Source organism: Zeus faber, assembly GCF_960531495.2.
Source record: "Zeus faber genome assembly, chromosome: 12".
Lineage (NCBI taxonomy): Eukaryota > Metazoa > Chordata > Actinopteri > Zeiformes > Zeidae > Zeus > Zeus faber.
In genome coordinates, this window is record NC_137196.1 from 10,936,054 (window position 1) to 10,958,553 (window position 22,500).

At 43.0% G+C, this 22,500-nt stretch overlaps 1 protein-coding gene across 1 annotated transcript in view; it reads left to right on the forward strand.

Moving 5' to 3' along the window:
* Nucleotides 1-22,500, forward strand: part of LOC307238341 (neurocan core protein-like) — a gene marked incomplete at its 5' end in the record, with an annotated part of 68,967 nt that overhangs the window by 13,175 nt on the left and 33,292 nt on the right. The window contains 2 exons of the mRNA XM_080011273.1: nucleotides 9,409-9,471; nucleotides 9,725-9,783. Coding sequence (XP_079867399.1) covers nucleotides 9,409-9,471; nucleotides 9,725-9,783 — 122 coding nt within the window. The remainder of the gene's footprint in view (nucleotides 1-9,408; nucleotides 9,472-9,724; nucleotides 9,784-22,500) is intronic.

The following is a 22,500-nucleotide window of genomic DNA, read 5'->3' on the forward strand; positions in this document are numbered from 1 at the left end:
TTGGGGAAACATTGTTTATATGTTTTTAGATCAAAATAAGACTTTGATTATATGACAAAACACCCACACCAGGAGAATCTATGGCAAAAACATACATTATTCAGCTAGTTGGGCACATTGTTAAACTTTATGGGTAAGTTCATTCATTAATCTATCCATCGGTTTAATTTGACTATCTTAGTGAGGAACATAAGTACTCACCTATACTGTATAATTAAATGTTAATATATTTTGTATTGTTTGATAAAACAGAAATATTTTTATGGACTGTGCTAAACAAAATATGTGCTGATGTAACTTCAATATTATTTCTACCAGTCAACATTCTAAAACAAACTGACTCAATGACTTGTGAATAAACATTATTATGGTAATAATCTACTTTAGAATTGTACATTATTATCTCCATGTATAGCATTGATATAATGCTATTGGACAAGTTGTTTATAATGCTATTAACAATTAATTAAATGTAGTTAGTTTCAATTAAACCCTGATATTACAATGCAGTTTGTCACAAGGAGATAATATATAATAATGCAATTTATTAATCTATTTAACTGAAATAAAGGGCAACAAATTAAATTTCCATTCCTTTGACAATGTGGACTCACTCATAATGTGTGATTTAAAATGACATTGTTTTCAAAAGTTATACATTATTATTAACACTCGTGACGGTTGTTACAGCCCTTACTTGTAAATACCTCAGAGATCTAAATGGACTTCCTATACTAGTTTGTACTGTATGTTTAATTGCAAATGTATGACTGTTTACTGGTGGATTCATCCAAAGATGTATACACAGGTTCAGATTACTCTGAAATGTTGAAAATGCTCAGTTTACACTAAGATGTATGCCAAGAAAATACATTTTAATTGCATCAAAACCGTTTGTAATATATGTAGTCTTTAGTCAATTTAAAAAAACAACAATTACATTTAAAAAAAGTCCAAACCTGGGGGTTACAGTTCTGTAAATTCTGTATGGTAATTCTATCTGGTACTTTTTCTTCCATTTTATTCCAGTTTGTGAATTGTGATACAAAGCTGATCCTACAGAGATTGAATGGACTCCTTCTTATATAACACCAGCCATTGAGCTCTGTTTGACTTCTTTATTCACAACATGAGGATGGGGAGCCTGAACAAGATAATTCTTACAGTGTTCAGTCCCGACATGCTTACGTAATCCCTCCACAACACAGGTGACATGTGGTGTGAACACATTTCAACATTAAGAATTGATCCTATTAAAATAGCCTGCTCCTCTGGGGAAAATAGCAAAACATTTCAGAATCATTTTTGAAATTATCAAGAAATTCAAATAATAACATAAAAAAAATACTTGTAAAGCACTTCCATATTGTCAAATGTCCTATTTTTCCCAATGTAATCTGATAATGTTTCTCTATCAGATGACATCATTGAAATTGCCTGTAATCAGTAACTATCCAATTATGTGCAAATCTAGTAACTTTTGGGGTATTTTCATACTGCCACTATGTACTATATTTGTTGTGCGATTCTACTGAGAATGATTGTTAGCCCAAATTATCTCAAGTCCTTCACAGCATACAGTAAATATACAGAATCCAGACCATTACACCAAGCTAACTTAAGGTGAAATTTGAGTATAAAAATAAGATCTCAAATTAGAGAGATTATGATATCACGTCATGTACACGTACGGATAATTAATTATTGGAAATTTATTTATTTGGCATATTTTCTCTGCGTTGTAATGGTGAAGTCAATTTCATTTTTAGAGGGTTTACTTAAACATTAAAACATAAAGTGTAATTTGTACAGAAATGTTATTTTCAATACTATGTTACACTATTACAGCAAATAGCAACAATTGACAGTTATTTCTAAATAACTATAGTTACTAAAGTAGTGACCAAATTGTATTGTTCATTGTACTGGAAATTAGTTCATTCACCGATTTTGTGTGTAAATTGTGTGTGTTTGAATTTAAGTGAAAAGAATAACGTTGTTGTTCGGTGTTACAGGAAAGCAGAACGTCGATATGTGTAAATAATATGTAGCCATTTTACGGATACAGCAAAAATAATATACACACGTGTAGTTTGACAAAAGAAAGCAAACAAAGTAAAGGCAATAGATACAACGGAATACTGTCAGTTGGGTATTGCTTTAGGGTATGAATGAAATGTGATTAACTGAAGCGTTAAATAGCACGCGTTGGCCTCGCCTTTGCCGGGTTTCGAAAAAAAAAACCAAAAAAAAAAAAACCCCGAATAAAATGTCAAATAAAATACGGACCCGAACAACACGAAACTCACGGTTTTAAAGCCCCACCTGGGGAAAAGTAGCGCCGGGCGGCATCCCAGGTAGGAGCACGTCAGCGTGCACGCCACTAAATCCTTCTCCTTCTCTTGTTTTCTCGCTTTCTTTCTTTTCTTTTTTCCGCCCCCCCCCCCCCCCCCCAAATAAGAAAACGGCATAAAAGCTTCCTTACCGCGGCGGGCCGGTCGAGGGGGGGGGGGGGTGTCGGCGTGAAAGAGTTGACGGAGCCCCGGGTCCCCGTCCCCTCCGGGTCCCCGTCCCCTCCGGGTCCCCGTCCCCCCCGGGTCCCCGTCCCCTCCGGGTCCCCGTCCCCCCCCGTGCGCGGCTGGCCGGGGCTGTATGCTAATGAGGCCCGACACCGCCTCGCGCGGCATAAAGGGCCGGGGCAAGCGCGCGCGCGTTCCCACGAGCCGCATTCCGACGGTCAAGTTCAAGCTCAAAGCGCGAGGCGGCCATTACTATGCGGGGCGCGTCGCGTGGCTAATTCCCACCCACTCACCCACGCACGCACCCACCCAAAAAAAAAAAAAAAAGGCGCGCGCGCTCTCTCCCTGTCGTGGGAGAGTCAGTCACCATATTTAGTTTTGGGGTTTTTTTGGGGGTTAACAGATAATGGGGCGCTGTCGCCGGGGCCCTCTGACGAAAAATTGGAGGAGGAGGAGGGGGGGGGGGGGGGGGGGGGCGATGTTTTAATTCCACAACGTCTCTGAAAACTGCGCACATTTATTGGAAGGGCATTTGATGTTGGTGATAGGCCCATATTATATTATATTATATTATATTATATTATATTATATTATATTATATTATATTATATTATATTATATTATATTGTATTATATTATATTGTATTTTCGGTCGGTAAAACGGCCCTTGAGAACGCATGCGGGCTCAGCCAACGCAATCCATGGTCAAGACAATTGAATTCGTTGGGTGTTGTTTATCTGCTTTAAATTCCTTTTGAAGCAGTAGGAAGAGAATGGGACAGTATCTGTAAACAGTTATTACATGAAACACACAAATATGGACATGTATGGTAAAATATATATAGGCTAATATATATAGTAAAATAGTAACATTTATACATACATACAGTATGGGTGTGTGTGTGTATATATTTTTTTCGATGTGTGTGTGTGTGTGTGTGTCCGTGTGTGTGTGTGTGTGTGTGTGTGTGTGGATGTGTTTATATTTGTGTGTGTGTATATATAAATATATATTTATATATACATATATATATACACACACCCACACATACACATGTATCACACATACCCCACACACACACCCACACACACACACACTCACACACACACACACACACACACACACACACACTGTATATATGTATATATTTTACTATTTTACTATACATATTAGCCTATATATATTTTACCATACATGTGCATATACGCATCAAAGTAACATCCATATGGGAATTCCGTTGCCATGAAGGGGTGGACTTGGTCTGCACCAATGTTTAGGGAGGTGATACGTGTCAATGTAACTTCCATACGAATGCCAGAGCCCGAGGTTTCCCAGCATAACGTTTCCCAGACCCTCACACTGCCTCCACTGGCTTGCCTTCTTCCAATAGTGCATCCTGGTGCCATCTCTTCCCTATGATGAACGACGCACACACACCCAGCCTTCCACATGATGTAAAATAAAACATCATCAGACCAGGCCACCTTCTTCCATTGCTCCATGGTCCAGTTCTGACGCTCAGTTGTCCGGTGTCCAGTGGACAGCGGTCAGCATGGACACTCTGACCGGTCTGCGGCTACGCAACCCCATACGCAGCAAGCTGTGATGCACTGTGTGTTCTGAAACCTTTCTATCATAGCAGCAAATTCCCAGAATTTGTGCTACAGTAGCTCTTCTGTAGGATCGATCAGACAGCTAGCCTTCACTCTACATATGCACCAATGAGCCTTGGGCGCCCATGACCCTGTCGCCAGTTCACCAGTTGTCCTTTCTTGGACCTTCTGGTAGGTACTAGCCACTGCATACCGGTAACACCGCACAAGACCTGCTGTTTTGGAGATGCTCTGACCCAGTCGTCTAGCCATCACAATTTGGACTGTGTTAAAGTCCCTCAGATCCTTACGCTTGCCCATTATTCCTGCTTCCAACACATCAACTTCAAAAACTGACTGTTCACCTGCTGCCTAATTCATCCTACCTCTTGACAAGTGCCATTGGAACAACATAATCCATCTTATTATTTTCACTTGTCCGTGGTTTTATTGTTGTGGCTGATCATTTCCAATCAGCCACAACATTAAAACCAGCTGCCTAATGTTGTGTAGGTCTCCTTTGAGCCGCCAATAGGCCCCCTCCACCAGATCTTAATGCGAGGTGGAGTCTCCATGGATCAGGCTTGTTGTTCTAGCACATCCCACAGATGCTCGATCGGATTGACATCTGGGGAATTATGAGGCCAAGTCAACACCGTGAACTCTTTGTCATGTTCCTCAAATCATTCCTGAACATTTTTTGCAGAGTGGCTGAAAGTGGCTGAGATCCTGCTGAAAGAGGCCACTGCCATCAGGGAATACCATTGCCATGAAGGGGTGTACTTGGTCTGCACCAATGTTTAGGTAGATGGTATGTGTCAAAGTAACATCCACATGAATGCCAGGGCCCAAGGTTCCCAGCAGAAATTTGACCAGATCCTTACACTGCCTCTGCCGCCTTGCCGTCTTCCCATAGAGCATCCTAGTGCCATCTCTTCCCCAGATAAACGCTGCACACGGACCCGGCCATTCACATGATGTAAAAGAAAAACGTGGTTCATTAGATCAGGCCACCTTCTTTCAATGCTCCATGGTCCAGTTGTGATGACAGACCCATTGTAGGTGCTTTCAGCAGTGGACAGGGATGTATGCACACTCTCACCAGTCTGCAGCGACGCAGTGCCATACACAGCAAGCTATCACAGCACCTTTCTATCATAACCATTTTGTCAGTAGTATTAAACTAACTATACAGTACATCAAAGCCACAACCAGTTAAACCTTAAATAGGAGGTACATTACTAGAGTTAGAGGATTTTTATTTTCTATATTTGTTTATATAAATATACAAAATATGAAGAGAGAATATTATATCCATTCGAATTGTATTTGCTGTGATTATGCAATACATTTAGAAAGGAATTGATATGTATTGATTTATTGCTAAAATTCTATTGAGATGTCATACTTGAAGTGATTTATACCAAGGTAATATTTAAAGAGTAAGGTCGCTCGAAACTTTCTTGGCTTGTCCTATGAACTTTATGAGTAGTTATTCCAGGACTTCAAAAAATAATCGATCACACCATCAATTTAACTGGCATAAATTTAACTGCTTGCTGACCTTAGCGATAAGTAAAAATATTTCATCTTTTGGGTTGTTTGTTTTTTTTGGGGGGGGGGGGTGAGATTTATCTATTTGCTATTTTATTCTAGTTATATTGGTTGATTAAACTCGGCTATTTGAATTTTTTGCTAGTCATTTCACCCAACCCCCACTGTCTATACACGTGTCTAGGCCCTTGGTTCTGTGTTCACACCACTATCCCTTGTAAGTGCGGTGTGTCTAGCCGCTCTATAATTGGCTGAATCTTTCCCAGACACCCCTGGCCAACCTCCCAGTGTCGTCAAATTTTAGGGTTCCAGAAACGGTGTCTGGCTCAGTGAACCCGTGACCTCAACCGGTGAATGACTCCTGGCGAGGGGTTTGTGTTCATGGTGGCAAAGCCAGGAAATAAAATATGTTTTTAAAAAAGGTAATTATACCATTTACCTTTATCATTTCACATATAGCCTTAATTTAGTTATAATGATTCCGTCTCCATGATGCTTAATTGCAATCAACCAGCATCTAACAATTTGATAAAAGTAATAGCATACCTAAACCAAATCATTGTATACTAATCATGTAATCATGATATTGTATGTCCTAAAATTGAACAGCAAAAGAAACAAGCGTTTTACAGAGTTGTTACAGAGAGTTTTTACAGTGATCCATTGCACTTTATGGCCCCAATTGCCCCATAAAGTCATTTAAAACTCTGTGCAGTCCGTCTGAGTAAGGGGGAAACATTTTATTATGGAACAAGGACCATGAGGGCCGGCCAGGTCAGGGGTGACATGATCCCCTGACCCCCCACTGAGCCTCAAAGTGTGCCCGCGGCCGTGGGGTGTTGATGAACTCATGGACAGTGCATTGGGTGACCCCCCGGTGTCAGCAGTCGGACAGCAGACGGATGTGTCCTCAACTCAATGAGCACTGATCAGTTGACCTGGTCAGGGCGTGTCCTCAGGAAAACCATGGAAGACATATCTCAATGGGTGAGCGTTTGGATCTGATGGTTTGAATGTCTTCCGAAAGACCCCAGACATTGCCATTCATTGCACGTAGTGATTAACGGAGCTCCGATATGCAGCTATCTAGGTCTGAATTGTTTCACTACCAGAGACGGTTTTTCGAGACTCTTCAATGGTTAAAATTGAATGTGAGACTGCCCACTGTCAGTCAACCATGTAAATCAGACACAAAGTGAGAGGGTGAGAACAACGAGAGCGTTAATTGGATTGCATAACATTCACCATGGGTGCACTTATGAATGTTGGTTATTTGAGGACAAGAAAAAAAAAAAAAAAAAGAATTAGGATTGTTTAGCCATGCAGGCGACAAAGTATAATCAACTATGTATAACTGTGTTTGAAGCAGTGGATTCAGTTTGAATAGTATTAAATGTTCATGTTCTGAGCGAAAAATCATGGGGGCACTTCTGCAGGGTATTACACACTCTTCACACACACACTCTTCTCTTTAATTTTCCCACAGATGATGGTCAATATGGTGAATTGTGGTGTAGCACTAGGTTAGATTTACTAGTAAGCAACACACACACACACACACACACACACACACACACACACACATACACACACACACACACACACATACACACACACACACACACACACACACCGCAGGGCAGTCATTTTTCACACAGCCCTATAGGCCTGTGACAGGTCTGGGAGAGGGTCTGTCTCCATGGAGGAGAGATTGGCAGGGTTGACGTCGCTGTATTACAACATTAATTATGGGCATCTGCTCGGACGCCCCAGTCTGGGACCATCCAGGGTCCTTGGCTGTTGCTATAGGGATGGTGGGGAACCGTTGGTGGTTTGGGGTGCAGACAGAAACCCTGCTATTCTCCTGAGGGGTGGCCAGACATGACCCCCTGCAACCCCCCCACCCCCATCCCCCACCCCCACCCTTTGACTTGGGTGGGAAAGAGCGAAAAGCCAACCAGGGGAGATACACGTCATTTTGGGTTGGGGTCATCCCTAGAAACATATCGTGTGAGATGGTTGGAAATATGAGGAATAACTCAAAGTGTGACGTTTCACGCTAGAGAAATAGTCATCAACGAGTGTTGTCCCCCTTTTATGTATAACGCCAATGTTGAAATATATCCAAAGCAATGAACAGCATTAACAGTCTTATAACTGACCAGTATACATAACATTTTAAATGATGCTGTGTATGATGATCAGAGAGCACGCAAACACTGTAGCGTAACACTGTGGTAGTGTAGGTGAGACAGAGAAGGGCAGTGGGGGGCGGTGGGGGTCGTCTATGGAGTGGGATCGTTCCAACTTTGCATATTTTACCCATTGACTGTGCTTTGAAATGCATTTTTATGTTTTCCCACGCCTCCCTATTTGAAGTCTTTTGTTGATGTGAATAATAGAGGATTGATGAATGGGAGGTGGAAGAGGGAGAGAGAGAGAGACCGGGGGTTGCACGATTCTTAAGTGATGAGTGGCACCTCCTTGTGGACATCATGTGAACTGCAAGATCCGTAACAAAGAGTGAAATGAATGTGAATGTTTTGATAGTCTTACTAAGAATGGGTCAAAGTGTGTTGTACTATGCAATAGGCCTAAGTAACAAATTGATAAAACAGCATCTTGTTCTAGCCAAAACAACAAAATCTGTCTGCTTTACGGTGTGTACTCTCCTTGCATCTCACTTGTCTCCTCTTATAATCTCTCCCGCTCCCCGAACTAACAGGAACAACACCATAAACAACCCGAACATTCTCCCTAACCCTCCACCAATTACTGTGTGATTGGTCGAGGGAAATGTCCAGGGTTCTTCGTGTCCCACTCCTTGGTCCCGGTGGGGTGGCCGTGCCCCGGCAGGGGGCCAGCCTATCTCGATGCAGGGTGACTTTTCTTCATCTTGGTGGCAGCTGGACGCGGTACACAAGCTCGCCTAGTCTTTATAGGATCCTGCAAGGCCTCACCCATTCGCTGTCCAGTTTCGGGCACCTACCCTTCTTCCTCTAAGGGATATACACCCAGACAAACTCTTCAACTTCCAAATGCCGTCCTCTGGCACGCATGCCGTAGTTCCTCTACTATCTTGCCCCTGCACTCTGTAGCTGGCCTCTAGTGAACTCGTGGGCAGACTCCAAGCCGTCCTGCAGCTTTCTGGCATAGTCCGGTCCCGGAGGGTCCACAGGGGTGTTAGGAGGTTTTCTCACGATCATCTCATCTCAGTAGTCCATGGCATTTAGGATGTAACACTTACTCCCCTTTGTGCGGGGGAACAGACCGAGGAAATCAATCCCCACTCTGTTGTTGGGGCACCCCACTGGAAACTGTTGGAGCTGGGCGTGCGATCTGTTTGTGGGGCCCTTACGTGCAGTGCAACTGTCGCAGCGGCGGCAATAGTGTTCCACATCCTGCCTATGCTGACGGAGGCGGCGGAGTGTCTTGCTGATATTAAAGTGACCAGATCCTGAAGCTCCATCCACTGCCTGGAGCGTCATCTCCCGCTGGGCCCTTGGCATCACCACCTGCCACCGCAGGTGGCACCACTAGCACAGTGCCCAAGCCAACATTGCTGGTATCAGTGGCAAGGATGAAAGGTAAGGTGGGGTCAGGCAGGGAAAGGACTGTGGCCTCCACCCCTTTTCCTGACACTGCCACCTCCAAGACTGTGGCCCAGGAATGCGACCTTCCGTCTCATAAAGCAGAATTTCTGGGGGTGCAGTTTCAATCCTGTTGTCACCACCCTCTCCAGCACACGGCAGAGGGCCCTGAGAGCTGTGTCGAAGGACTCACCATGAACAAGGATGTCGTCCAGGTACACAACACACTCGCGGTGGGGATGTTGGCAGGATCCTTGTCCAAGTATCTTGTAAGTCTCTCAAACTTTGAGCATTGCAGAGATCGAATAGAAGGACCTTAAATTGTCAAAAGCCCCCGCTGGTGATGAAGGCAGTTTTGGGTCTGGCATCAGGAGCGAGGGGGAACTGCCAATAGTCGCTGCGTAGGTCCAGAGAGGAGAACCAGGAAGACCCTGCCACTGTGTCGTGGGCCTCATCAATGCGCGGAAGGGTCTGAACAGGAACAGGAACAACACCAGGAACAACACAAACATCTCCGCCCATCGCAGGTACGCTATCTCACCCAATCACTGTCATAGGTAGCCGAAATGACTGACAGGCTTCACTGACATACTGGAAATCTCAGTAACTACAATAAATAGTCCTCTTTTGACCTTAGCTGAACTCTCTATCTCTTGTGACACTCACAACATAACAGTTAAACACTAATATGTCACCTACTCTGTTACAATATTTGACAAATGTTAATCAGTTTTATCGCCTTTTTGTTAGTAGATTCCAAAATCGTTTGCATAAGGGTGCCATGCCATTGTTTCGATGGTGCACTATTAGTATACAGTCCGAAAAATGTCCCACTGGACATGGACGACACCCTAAACTTAATGCTTATTCTAACCATCTCTAAGCTTATACCTAAAACGTGACCATCTCTAACCCGACATTTTTCAGATTATTGGGGTTTCTGAAAAATGGGCCGTCGGAACAATGGGCAGTCCCCTGTATAAGGGCATAATATCTTGGTAAAGAAAATCATTTTTTTACATACAGTTTTGCCATAAGCAGTATACAATTTATTAAATCAATTTGGTTCACTTGATATGAATTACAATCCAAAGTGATTCTTACAAACTAAAGGAAAATTATGAAGAAAAAAAAAGAAATGATGATGATTGATTCAACAACACAAATCTTTACGAAAAATTAATAAACGTCTTACTGTTTCTGAGTGGACTTCACAAAATGTACAATTGACATTGACATAATCTCTGGTGTTTATCCATCTGACTGGACGTGGTTAGTAAAGAAGTTTAAAAAAATATTTTTAGAATAATAGTATTTTGAAGTAATTTGATCGCGTAATTTGTTAATAGAACAGATTCTATAATTTCCTATAGGTGGCAGTGATAGGGCTATTTAGCATATTCAGAAAGCAGCATGCTTTCACCATAGATTTAGAAGAACAGAAGAAGAACAAGAAGAGCAATTTTTAATCGTCACACAGCACACCACACTACAACACATGCACGCACACACATGCACATGCACATGCTTTGGATGGTGGCTGGTGAAATGAGGCCTCTGCATTTAACCCATCCTTGGCTTGTCCTTCCTCCGGGGGCACAGCCAGGAGCAATGGGCACCATTCGTGGATGCGCCCGGGGACCAGGTGATGAGTGTCCATCGCTGTTCAAACAATGATGTGTGCGTGTTTTAGGGGGGGGTCCTTACTGACGTGAGGTGGAGGAAACCCCATGTGAGCACGGGGAGAACATGCAAACTCCACACAGAAAGGCTCCTATTTGGGAGATAACCCACCGGAGCACGGTGCCAACAGCAATCCACAGATTTTTGTTTACTAATTGAGTCCATGTACGTCTGGCAACACGTTTAATTCATTATTCTCACTTATTAGATCAACGAGAGCACTACAGTCAAGTTTCTATTCATCCTTCCTTAAATTGAGAGAATTTTTTCTCTCTAAGAGGGGAAGATGGTAGTAATAAATTGCATAGTCAATAAAAAAAACAACTTTAACTTGACTTGAATCATAGAGGGCATGCGTACTCCTAAGTGGATTGTGGCCCCTAGGGGTCCGTGAAGGAATTTAAGGGGCCTACAGCAAAAGAAAAAAGGAATCACTGTTATCGATGTTGTTATATATTTTTACATTTATATATATATATAAAGAAGAGAGAATTATTTTTTTGTGAGATTTGCATTTTTTATCAGCAAGGGTTTAGATTAATGTTAATGTTACTATGGTTATAATACTACTACTACTAGCGTATACTACTACTACTACTACTACTACTACTACTACTACTACTACTACTACCAATACTACTACTACTATTACTACTACTACTACAACTATTATTATTACTATTATTATTATTATTATTATTATTATTATTATTATTATTATTATTATTATTGGAGGTTGTGGGCCTCCGGGAAGGACCCGGTCCACCCGATTATGTCCGGTGGAAGTTCCGGACCCCAGGCTATAATAATAATAATAATAATAATAATAATAATGATAATAATCAATTTTGGGAGTGTTCAATTCTATCAATGACTCACATTCACATATTCTGCCCCCAAGTTATTTATCGTATCAATCAATGGTGGTTATCAAATTTGATAGCCTATAACTGAATTGGATCATGTCATAAAACCACACATCAATGAATGAGTCTAATCACTGTCAATAGTATCTCAGCCTGGGTGATTCAACTTAGAAGACAGTAATTGTTAATTTAATCTTTCAAATCTAAGTTTAAGTCCAAGTTTGGCACCAGGCCAGATGATTTATTTGTATGCAAATGAATTATTTGTGTGATTTGCATGTGTGATTTATTATACTTCCCTATTCAGTATAAATGACCGTGCGCAGGGTGCAGCGATGTGTACTACCGGTAACATCCACCAGGTGTCCTTAAAACATAGAGAACGAGAGAGAGAGAGCGAGAGAGAGAGAGAGAGAGAGAGAGAGAGAGAGAAGTAAGTCATGTCAGAGCAGCAGAAACTTGATCACGAAGGAACAAAAACAACAACAAAACCAGAGACAAATCACAGGTCAGTAAGAGTATAGACATCTCTCTTCAGAGACAACTAGGTACGCACAGATCTGTTGATGTCTAGCTCCTGAGAGAGAGAGAGAGGGAGAGAGAGAGAGAGAGAGAGAGAGAGGGAAAAGATCACAGCTATCACAGGTTAATAATGAGGGAATCATCCTGGACCGAGCACAGCACCTCCCCAACACCCCACGCACTCCTGAAAGTGTCCAATTTGCCGGTCAGTTTGTAAAACTCAAACTCCACCCTAAGGCGGGCTGAGAGTAAACCAATCGTCATCTGGGCCAGGTCTACTGACCCCTGACCCTGCACAGCGTTCCTTCTGCCTTTCCAAATGGCCAGCTTGGCCACCCCCGAAACAGTGTTGACCAGGACATGGACAGATTTGTTTGACACAGTGTAAACAGGGCCGAAGATAAAGGGCTTAAGAAGAGAAGCTCTCCCCCAGACCCCGAACCCACCGCTCCTGTAGCCCGAACAGCCCCCGCAGCCTAGGACACAGAACAAACAGGTGCTGCAGTGTCTCCCTCTCAGAGCAGAAGATGGATCCCGCCCCCGTGCTGGGATCCAGGAGAGCGCGCGAGAGAGAGAGAGAGAGAGAGAGAGAGAGCGTGAAATTATTTCATTTAGCGGCGAATAACTGACGTTTGGACCGGAACCCATCTTATCACTTGATTTGAGGAATTCTTATTTTTTTTTATTTTGTTTACATTGTCTGACACGCGTATAGTCCATCCTGTCCAGCTGTCTCAGTGTCAGCATCAAGTTCCATCAAGTTTTTTTTTTTATGTCCAAACCATAATATCCTGCTTTATGCATAGGTTAGATGCCGTGTAGTCTATTCCAAGACCCAATCCCATTCACAACAACCCAATGGCACAACAAAAAGTTCTGGTACTGTGGTATAGAGGAACACGTAGGAAGGTAAATAAAGACTTCGCCACAATTGGTGCAATGGTGGTGCAAATCAGCGCTCCACCCAATGATCAATGAGGAGGCTGACAGCTCCCCCCATTCAGACGGGGAGAGAGGGCGGTAGGGTAGGGTTTGTTGTGTGTGTGTGTGTGTGTGTGTGTGTGTGTGTGTCTGCGTGTGTGCGTGTGTGTGTGACCTGTGTGCCTGGTTGATTGCGTTTTTTAAAGACAAAAAGCGTGCATCGAAATGTTCTGACCGCTGAACCACCCTCTGGTCGCTCTCTGCAGTCCCCTCCGCTTTGTGGTGATTGAACATCCTGTCAAGGACAAGATGATGATGCTGCGATTTGCAGCACTGTGAAGCATGCATTTCTTTTTTTCTTTTTTTAATTTTTTTTTTAATGCTGAAGGATTCAGAGGCCCCTCTGCATAATCCTCGCATAACGCTTCCTGCTCAGCCCGTTGTCAGGGAGCCTCCAGCTCTAAACAACACAAGAGCGATGGATGTAAAGAGGCTTCATTAAATTGGGAAAAGCAGATGACTCAGAATGATTACAAGACCCGCAGCGTTCTCAGAATTCACCTACTTGTATCACCTATAGCGACTGTGTTGTATTTGTCCAGTGGCCTATTCATGCATGTGTTCTTGAAGAGATGCCGTACTCTAATTTCACCACTGTGCAGCAATGTGCAGTTGAAGATCTATATTTACCAGACATGTAGTGTCAGTGTCATCACAGAGAGCGCTGCCTGCATCAGCCAGTTGCGCTAATTATCTCCATGAACTCGAGGCGAGGCTTCCACAGCCCATAAAGAAAATCAACAGGTGACCCAGTGGTTGTTTTTTAACATGACAGCTCGCCAGGGGTGACGCGAACATTTTTTTCAAATTTTTGGTGGAACAAACAAACAAACACACACACAAACAAACAAACAAACAAACAAAAAAACAAATACATCTTGTGTTGCAAGATCAAAACTGCAGGCTGCACCAACTGGGTTAACTTGTTGATTCTGTTGACAGGGTTGGTGCTTAATCCCACCCATTTTTTTTTACAGCACAGGGGTTCCCTTTTCTGACTTGTTTCTTGGTCCTTAGCTGGCGCTGGAGCCCCCACAGGCTCGGCTACGGCAGAACCCTGTTTACTGAACCTCACCTATTTTACTGGTCAGTCTAACAATCAATCAATCGGTCAATCGATGAGCGGTTTCTCCCCAACAGGGAACGTGAGGAGGGGCACACCATTGGACATCATCCCAGACACAGCGGCAGCAGAATCCCAAAGACAATATGGATCGGCTCAAACTACAAAAACAATCAGCGTCAGCGAAACTGAAAGTATTTGAAAAGCAAATGAAAAAACAATGAGTGAAAACTGTAGTCCTCCCTACTTTATGGCTTGGATGTTCCAATGTTACCGTTGCTACTGATAGAATATTATGTATTACTTGCTGTGCGTGTTGAATATTTCAATGATTCTGCGTCTAACGGGACAAATCTTTATCGGCTACCGAGCCCAATATGAGCCTGACAGAATTCTTTGCTTAAGATGAAGGTCTGTAGTGTGCTCCAGTGAAAAACTCTTGGAAAAAGTACAGAGTGGATTTTACATCCAGGGATTACATTGTGTGTAAGAAGCAAAGGATATCCCGATAATAGGCTGTTGGATTGATTGACAAAGTCTTAAGGTCGTAATAAATTAGCTTCTATATTGTATTATAATGTTTTGCACGTGGACAGTACGTGGCCCATGTGAGTTTTCTTGTTTTTCATAGCTGGGCTATTCATTTAGACAGACTGAGAGAAATTTGCTTATCTCCTGTCTATTTTCCATTTTGTGTGTAGCCCACACGAGTGAATTTATTTTTCTGTTCATATCTCAGTTTTTGGCCATGTGTGGTTTAATTCAAAATGAATTACAGTAAAGCCCAACTAATCCAACGTATCCACATCAGCGCATTTATCTTCTGCTCTGACTGTTGAAAGCGGATTGCCTCATCTGGGAGCGTAGCACAGTGGACAGTTCTTACCTTTTTGGAGCACTTGATGTAAATTGACTGCGTGCGATACACAAACCTACCCAACCACCTTAATTAATGTTTGGTTCCCTCTGTCAGTGCTGTGTTTTGGCCCATCGGCAAACACCCTTACGCATCTGCTATCTCAGCGGACCATGTCGAAGAGCAAAAATCAGACTGTGGGTAGTCAACCGTGGATTTCATATTTCTTGAAGGGACCCACCAACAACAGTATTCTTAGACTTCTTCACGGGTCTCCGTATGAAATTTTGGACAATAGATCTTTGCAATATCTTTACTGCGATATTTCCTGCAATGCATGTAACGCATGCAAAGAGGCCAAGGCTTACCCGTGGCTTCCAATTAACGGCTTTTGAAAATATTTCTATGAATGTTCTACCGTAAGGATCTAAATGTTGATTAGCTGAGGCAGGCGTATTTCACTGTTAAGACAGTCACACTGAACAGTCAAAGGTCAACCTTCAGTCTCTTATAGTTCTACAGTTACTGTAAGAACTCCATTATGGAAGACTTTCAAATTGGAGCCAAACACACTCAAGCTTGGAACTGGGGCCTGACACCTTGGGCCTGATGTAATCTTTGTAATCTGGGCATACAACACAGGGTATTTGTATGACATCGCATCTAGGACAGAGTTAGTCTGCAAGTGGAGTTCAAGTTCTCAAGCTGCAATGCAACTCTTCATTAATCATCGAGAACTGCTGCAACAACTCTGTCCTGTGGACGACCTGTGGGATGACAAGAGCACAGCTTTTTTATTATACAAGATCGCCTCCAATCCCCCTCTTTGGAGAACGATCTTAACATGTTTTCACAGGCGCAAACTGATGCACAACTGATGGTGCTATGGCTGCAATCCATTTCTTTGTGAATTCTTCCCCCTGTTTTTATTTGTTTTGGCCAGAAACGCGCAGTGGACCGTGGATTGCTACCGTTTCCACTACACAGTGATCGAGACAGTCCGTTAACTCAGTTGTGTTAAAAAATGTTGTTTCATGCAAGTAGGAAACAAAGGTAAATAAATACATCTGTGGACACCGCTGTGGAGACAGTGCAGTGGACCCTCTCCACTGTCCCGATCCGCGGCATGCACATGCTGTCTGGAGGAGAAAAACTTCCACTCCGATTCTCTGAGTTATGTTCACCTTTTTAAAATTTTCCACACAAGTACGAAAGTCAGGAAACCAAATCAATCCGTTCAGCCTGAACCCTGCGCTTTTTGGTCTGGATTGTATTGATTTTGAGGCGAGAAATAAGCAACCCAATTGCCGAATCTTCACTCATTGGATTTACAAGGCCTAATTTAAAAATCTGTTCCAACTTTCGTTGCTGTGCTTCAAGCCTGTGGTGGACACCGCGCGCGCGGATTTTTTGTTTCATGTCAACGTCGGAAAATAAATTAAATAAATACATCTACAATAAAATCACACAATTTTTAAATGGATTTTGTTTGGAGCAATGCATACTTTTTTAAGAAAGAAACACACAGCAGAATTACTTTTTAAATACTTACATCTCCATCGTCATGTAGTTTCTTCAAAAAAAGCTGGTATTAATTCCTTTCTTTTGAAAGATTTGTGCTGGTCTTTCTCCGGCCGTGGGTGGAGTTACTCTCAGATGGAGGGCGGCTCTTAGTGCTAGTAAAGCCCATAAATGATGCAGATCAGGGCTGCTAATTTGAACGGCGTCCCAGTCCAGTTTGTCCCATTCCAGCACTGCAGAGGTGTGGTCAGTAGCTCTATGTAAAGCTTTTCATTATGATGATTGATTTGAGACCACAGCTCTGCCGCAGCAACTCTGTGGTGTTGGTCAAAGCAGAACCAGGAAGCGCTTTAGTGTCTGGAGAAGTTAATGTCTAGTGAACGGCCGGTCACTTCCCTTAACTTCGCTTAACCACGCCCCCTGGTCCCATTTTTCACCCGTAGTGCTGAATGGTGATGCTCCCTGACTATTGGTACAACATCGCATGCATGTCCCCGCTCACTCCTTACTGGAGAAACTTGAGAAAGAACTGTCGTGTGACACGCCAACGAGGTACATCCCAGGAAACGACGAAACACGACTGACACTCAGCACCATCACTCAAAACGCTTCTCATTTAGAACCTAATGTAGAAAATCTAAATTTTCAAGACCACCCCCCCTCCCCAATTCTTATAAACAGGTTTGTAAATGACAGTTTACAATGTTTTCCCTTTTCCCCAAGCACTTTAAGATAACTATTCAACGTCAAGGTTTCGAGTTATGAGCGTTCTGCATTGAGGTAACTACCTACTAAGTCAATTGACTTAGCCTAACTTTGTGTTTTCAAGAAATACTGATACTTAACCAAGCATTATTATTATTATATTGGCATTCTGAAGTTGATGGTCACATTGGTACTTGCATATAATAATAATAATAATAACAATAATAATAATAATAATAATAATAATAATAACAATAACAATAACAATAATAATAATAATAATAATAATAATAATAATAATTTTTCCAGTTTACATCTTTTATTCCAAACGTTCCGTAGGCGGCGCTGGAGTTTGCAGCTATTTCGATCGGACACAATCCGCATCCTCCCATCTTCTTCAACAGCAAGAAAGAAAAAGAGAAAGAGAGAAACCGTGATTGACTGGTTGACAAGTACCAGGCGTGCCCTCATGTGAAATATGTATCGCGCATCTACAGTACTTAACAGACATACTGTATGTCCAAATATAGAGCAGCGTGCTTGTTTTGAAACAGGCTGAAAAAGGAGAGAGGCCAGGCAAATAGAGGTCGAAGCCCAAAATGATGAAACAGATGATAAACTGCCGTAAACCAGGCCAAGAAAGCCGCCCAGTGTCTACCTGATTGTTCACTCGTTTTTTACATTAACGTCCGGAAGAGCTGAATGAGGCAACGCCTCCCGGCGTTCTCTAACCAGCTGGACGGAAGGTTCTGCGGTATTTATAGCGTTGCGCTAAAATCGTATTTTCTCTGAACCTGCTCTTTAAACGATAACACTGACCTACGAAAACAATGGTCACAGCCGGGGCCAGCCGCTGGTGTAAGCACTCTATGTGGTTGTTTGGGGCCACAACTAAATAGGCGGGGTCCACACGGAGTGTGTGGGGGGGCCTTGCATTGGGCCGGCCCTGCAACACAGGGCCAGCAGAAAACCGATCAGCGAAGGAGATCCGCTGCACATCTCCGTTCACCGCTTCTCCGAAAAAAACAAAACAAATACAAACAGCGTGTTTTTATTTTAGATGTGTTTAATTGCTTATTGAGCTCCATGGAAAAAAAAACCTGTGCTTCCTGTGCCACATCACTACCATGCACTATACTATATGTTCCAGGACTTCCAAAAGGATAACTGTGGCAAATTCCGGTTTTATTTCTTTTAGATTTTTGCCCAATTTACCGTTTTTAAAAGGTAAAGGCGTCACTGAAGTTATTGTTTTATTTTGAGCTCAGCTGTAGCGTGACTGTAGTTCCTGACGGGCGATGAAGAGCTGAGCGAGAGAATAAAGGTTGACTACGACACAAACCGCAGATGCTGCACGGGATAGCTCATTAGTGACTCACACACACATACAAAGGTGGAGACACACACACACACACACACACACACACACACACACACACACACAACCACACACACACACACACACACACACACACACACACACACACACACACACACACACACACACACACACACACACTCACATTAGCACACACAAGGTGCAGACGTTCACATCTGTAAATACACACTCGCAAACACCCAAACAGTTCTCAATACGGGCACAGACACTCGTACACACACACACACACCCACACACACACACACACACACACACACACACACATGCGCACACAGCTGCTCCTTGATACATGACCTGAATTCTAAGTGCCAAGGTAGATCAGTGCTTAATTGAGCATGTAAAGGATATTTTTTAGGTGGGGGGGGGGGCCATAAAGCAACACAGCCAGTCTGCTTGTAAAACCCTCAGCCATCGTTTAAAATGCATACGCACGCACGCGCACACAGACCTACGCACACACACGCACCCACACACACACACACACACACACACACAGATTTGTAAGATTTGTATTAGAGATCTACATTCCCAACTTCGTTCGGGGACGGACAATGGTGCTTGTGAATGAACCTGCAGCACAACTTGGAATACCCTTTATTCCAGCGGTGCGGCGGCGTGTACTGTGAGGCAATTCATTAGGATCTAATTGTTTTATTTCTCCTTGTTTATTTATTTTCAATTTCACTCTCTCTCACCCCATCTTGTTTGCTTATGTTCCTTTCACCGCTGTTTATATTCTTTGTTCTTTTTTATTTTTTCTGTGCTACCATTTTCCCCTCCTATCTGCAGGCTTTGATGTAGAGATTGAGCCAAGAGAACACACTCTAAAAATGATAACATATATTTTTAAATATATATTCATAATATATTTGTAATATTATAAAAGTATTTTATATATATTATTATAAATATATATATAATTTTTTAATAAATGAAAACGAATAGATAAAATAAATTAAAAAAGTACCTTCCTATCTCTATCGATTTCTAACTATTTACCTATTTGATCGATAAACTGAAAAGCCTTGAACTAACATTTGACTATTTTAGAAACTATTTGACCGCTTAGAATTGGCTGCAAATTGTGGCTTTTGACCGAGGTCATTCACTGAGAAAGCAAACTTAATAATATGGAAATTAACATGTCAAAGTTGTGGGAAAAGTATTTATCAACCAATTGCTGTGAATGCACCGTGGAAAGGATGAACCGTGAAGTGTTTCCGAAGCTACTGTGCGCACATAATGACGTAAAGTCTCCCTTGGCCACCTTTACGAAAAGAAAGCCGATATACTGTAATTTGGGAAAAAAGCAAAACAACTTGGGTGGAAATTTGGGCAAAACTAGTTAAAGTGAAACAGTAGGCCTTGTGTGAAGGCATATCGTGCGGTTTACACGGTACCCGCCGGCGTCTACCCCACTTCCTCCGACGTCGGGCTGCTGCAGCCCAGATGGGGACACTCAGATGGGGAGCGGCATGGTGGCCAAACCTCTAGTCTGATCAACTGTCACACACACACACACACACACACACACACACACACACACACACACACACACACACACACACACACACACACACACACACACACACACATTTTCCCCAACCGTTATGGTTTAGGCTTTTCTCCACTGGGCGATTCCAGGTCTGGCTCTGATCTGGTAGCCTATTTCCTGTTTTCTTTTATTATATATTTATGTGGTGGTTGGTTGGTTTCCAGCCTGTTTGATCCCCTCACATTAGAACGGCGTAGCCACGAAGCCAAAGCCTCGTAGCCTTGTGTCTTTGCGGAAAAAAAACACAGGAGCCTCAACAGGCCCTGATCACTAAGCCATCAACATGGTGGAAGGCCCACAGACGGACCCTTCACGTAGCTCCCATTAGCACCATACAAAGGCTGCTGGGGCCTTCCAAGCGTTGGTTTATTGTCCTTCTCGTTCTGTCTCCCGACTGTATTCTGCGTTCCCTTTGTTTGCAGGCGGCTGCTCCCCGCCCCAAAGAAGGATTGACAGTGCGGCATGACATTTCTAAAAGTCACTATGCATGCAAAAGCTGAGCCGTGTGTGCATGTGTGTGTTTTGTGTGTGTGTGTGTGTGTGTGTGTGTGTGTGTGTGTGTGTGTGTGTGTGTGTGTGTGTGTGTGTGTGTGTGTGTGTGTGTGTTTAGCATCGGTTGAGTTTCCTGTGCACACAAACCCCCACATTTCACCCTATACTGTCAGCTCCTCTGGTGATCTCAGGATGGTTCCTCGTACTAACACTCATACTCGGTTCCCAGGAGCCTTTGCGGGAACATTCTATGGGGATGTGTTAAGCGCCCCTGAATGCTGTCTCCACTCCTACTTCCTCCGTCTTCTGAGGGAATGGGTAATGGAATGCAGAGAGAGAGAGTGCGAGAGCCAGATGAATTCCCTGCTGGTTTTTCTGTTGTGGGTTTCCTCCACCCCCAGAGCCCCCCCCCCCCACAAAAAAAACAACCTTATCAGTTAAGTATCTATAAATGTGTCTATATTGAAAAATGATCACAGTTAAAACAGCGAGAGTGTCACTAAAAGGCCTCTACCGGGGGGGTTAGTGATTCTGATCCTTGTTAAACTCCCCTGTGTGTGTGTGTGTGTGTGTGTGTGTGTGTGTGTGTGTGTGTGTGTGTGTGTGTGTGTGTGTGTGTGTGTGTGCCAGTGAATGCAATTTGCATATATTTCATCCTAATGTTGATGAGGATTATAACACATGAAGGAGTTTTGAAACCAATAAAAAACAGACGAAAGCTGCTATCCCAAATTGATGAGTGCGGGGAGATAGAGCAAATCACAGGTACAAGTGTGTTTATCAACCGGAATGTCGCTGAAAATACATATTCTCATGGGTTGGGGTTAAATGAGGATGGACTTAAGGTGAGGATCAACACTAAAACATCAAGGAAACAGGAAGGTGGAATCTACAATCATTCAACATTTGACCGACTATTTGTTAAATAATATATTATACACTCACTGAGCACTTCATTAGGAACACTACACTAATACTGGGTAGGGCCTCCTTTTGCTCTCAAAACAGCTTCATTTCTTGTGTTGGAAACATTCCTTTGAGATTCAGGTCCATGTTGACATGATTGCATCATGCAAGTCCTCCACTGCAAGTCAGTTTCACATTCATGCTGCGAATCTCCCGTTCAATCACATCCCAAATGTGTTCTGTTGGATTCAGATCCAGTGACTGGGAAGGCCAATGAAGAACATTGAGCTCATTGTCATGTTCATGAAACCAGTTTGGACGACTTTTGCTTTGTGACATGGTGCATTATCATGCTGGAAGTAGCCATTAAAAGATGGTAAATTGTGGCCATGAAGGGATGCACATGGTCAGCAACAATACCCAAATAGGCTGTGGAATTCAAGCAATGATTGATTGGTATTGACGGGCCCAATGTGGCCCAATTGGGTCCATGGATTCATGCTGTTGGCGCCTTTTTCCGACCCTACCATCTGTGTGCCTCAGCAGAAATTGAGATTCATCAGACCAGGCTGAGTTTTTCCAGTCTTCAACTGTCCAGTTTTGGTGAGCCTGTGCCCACTGCAGCCTCAGCTTTCTGTTCTTGGCTGACAGAAGTGGAACCCAACGTGGTCTTCTGCTATTGTAGCCCATCCGCC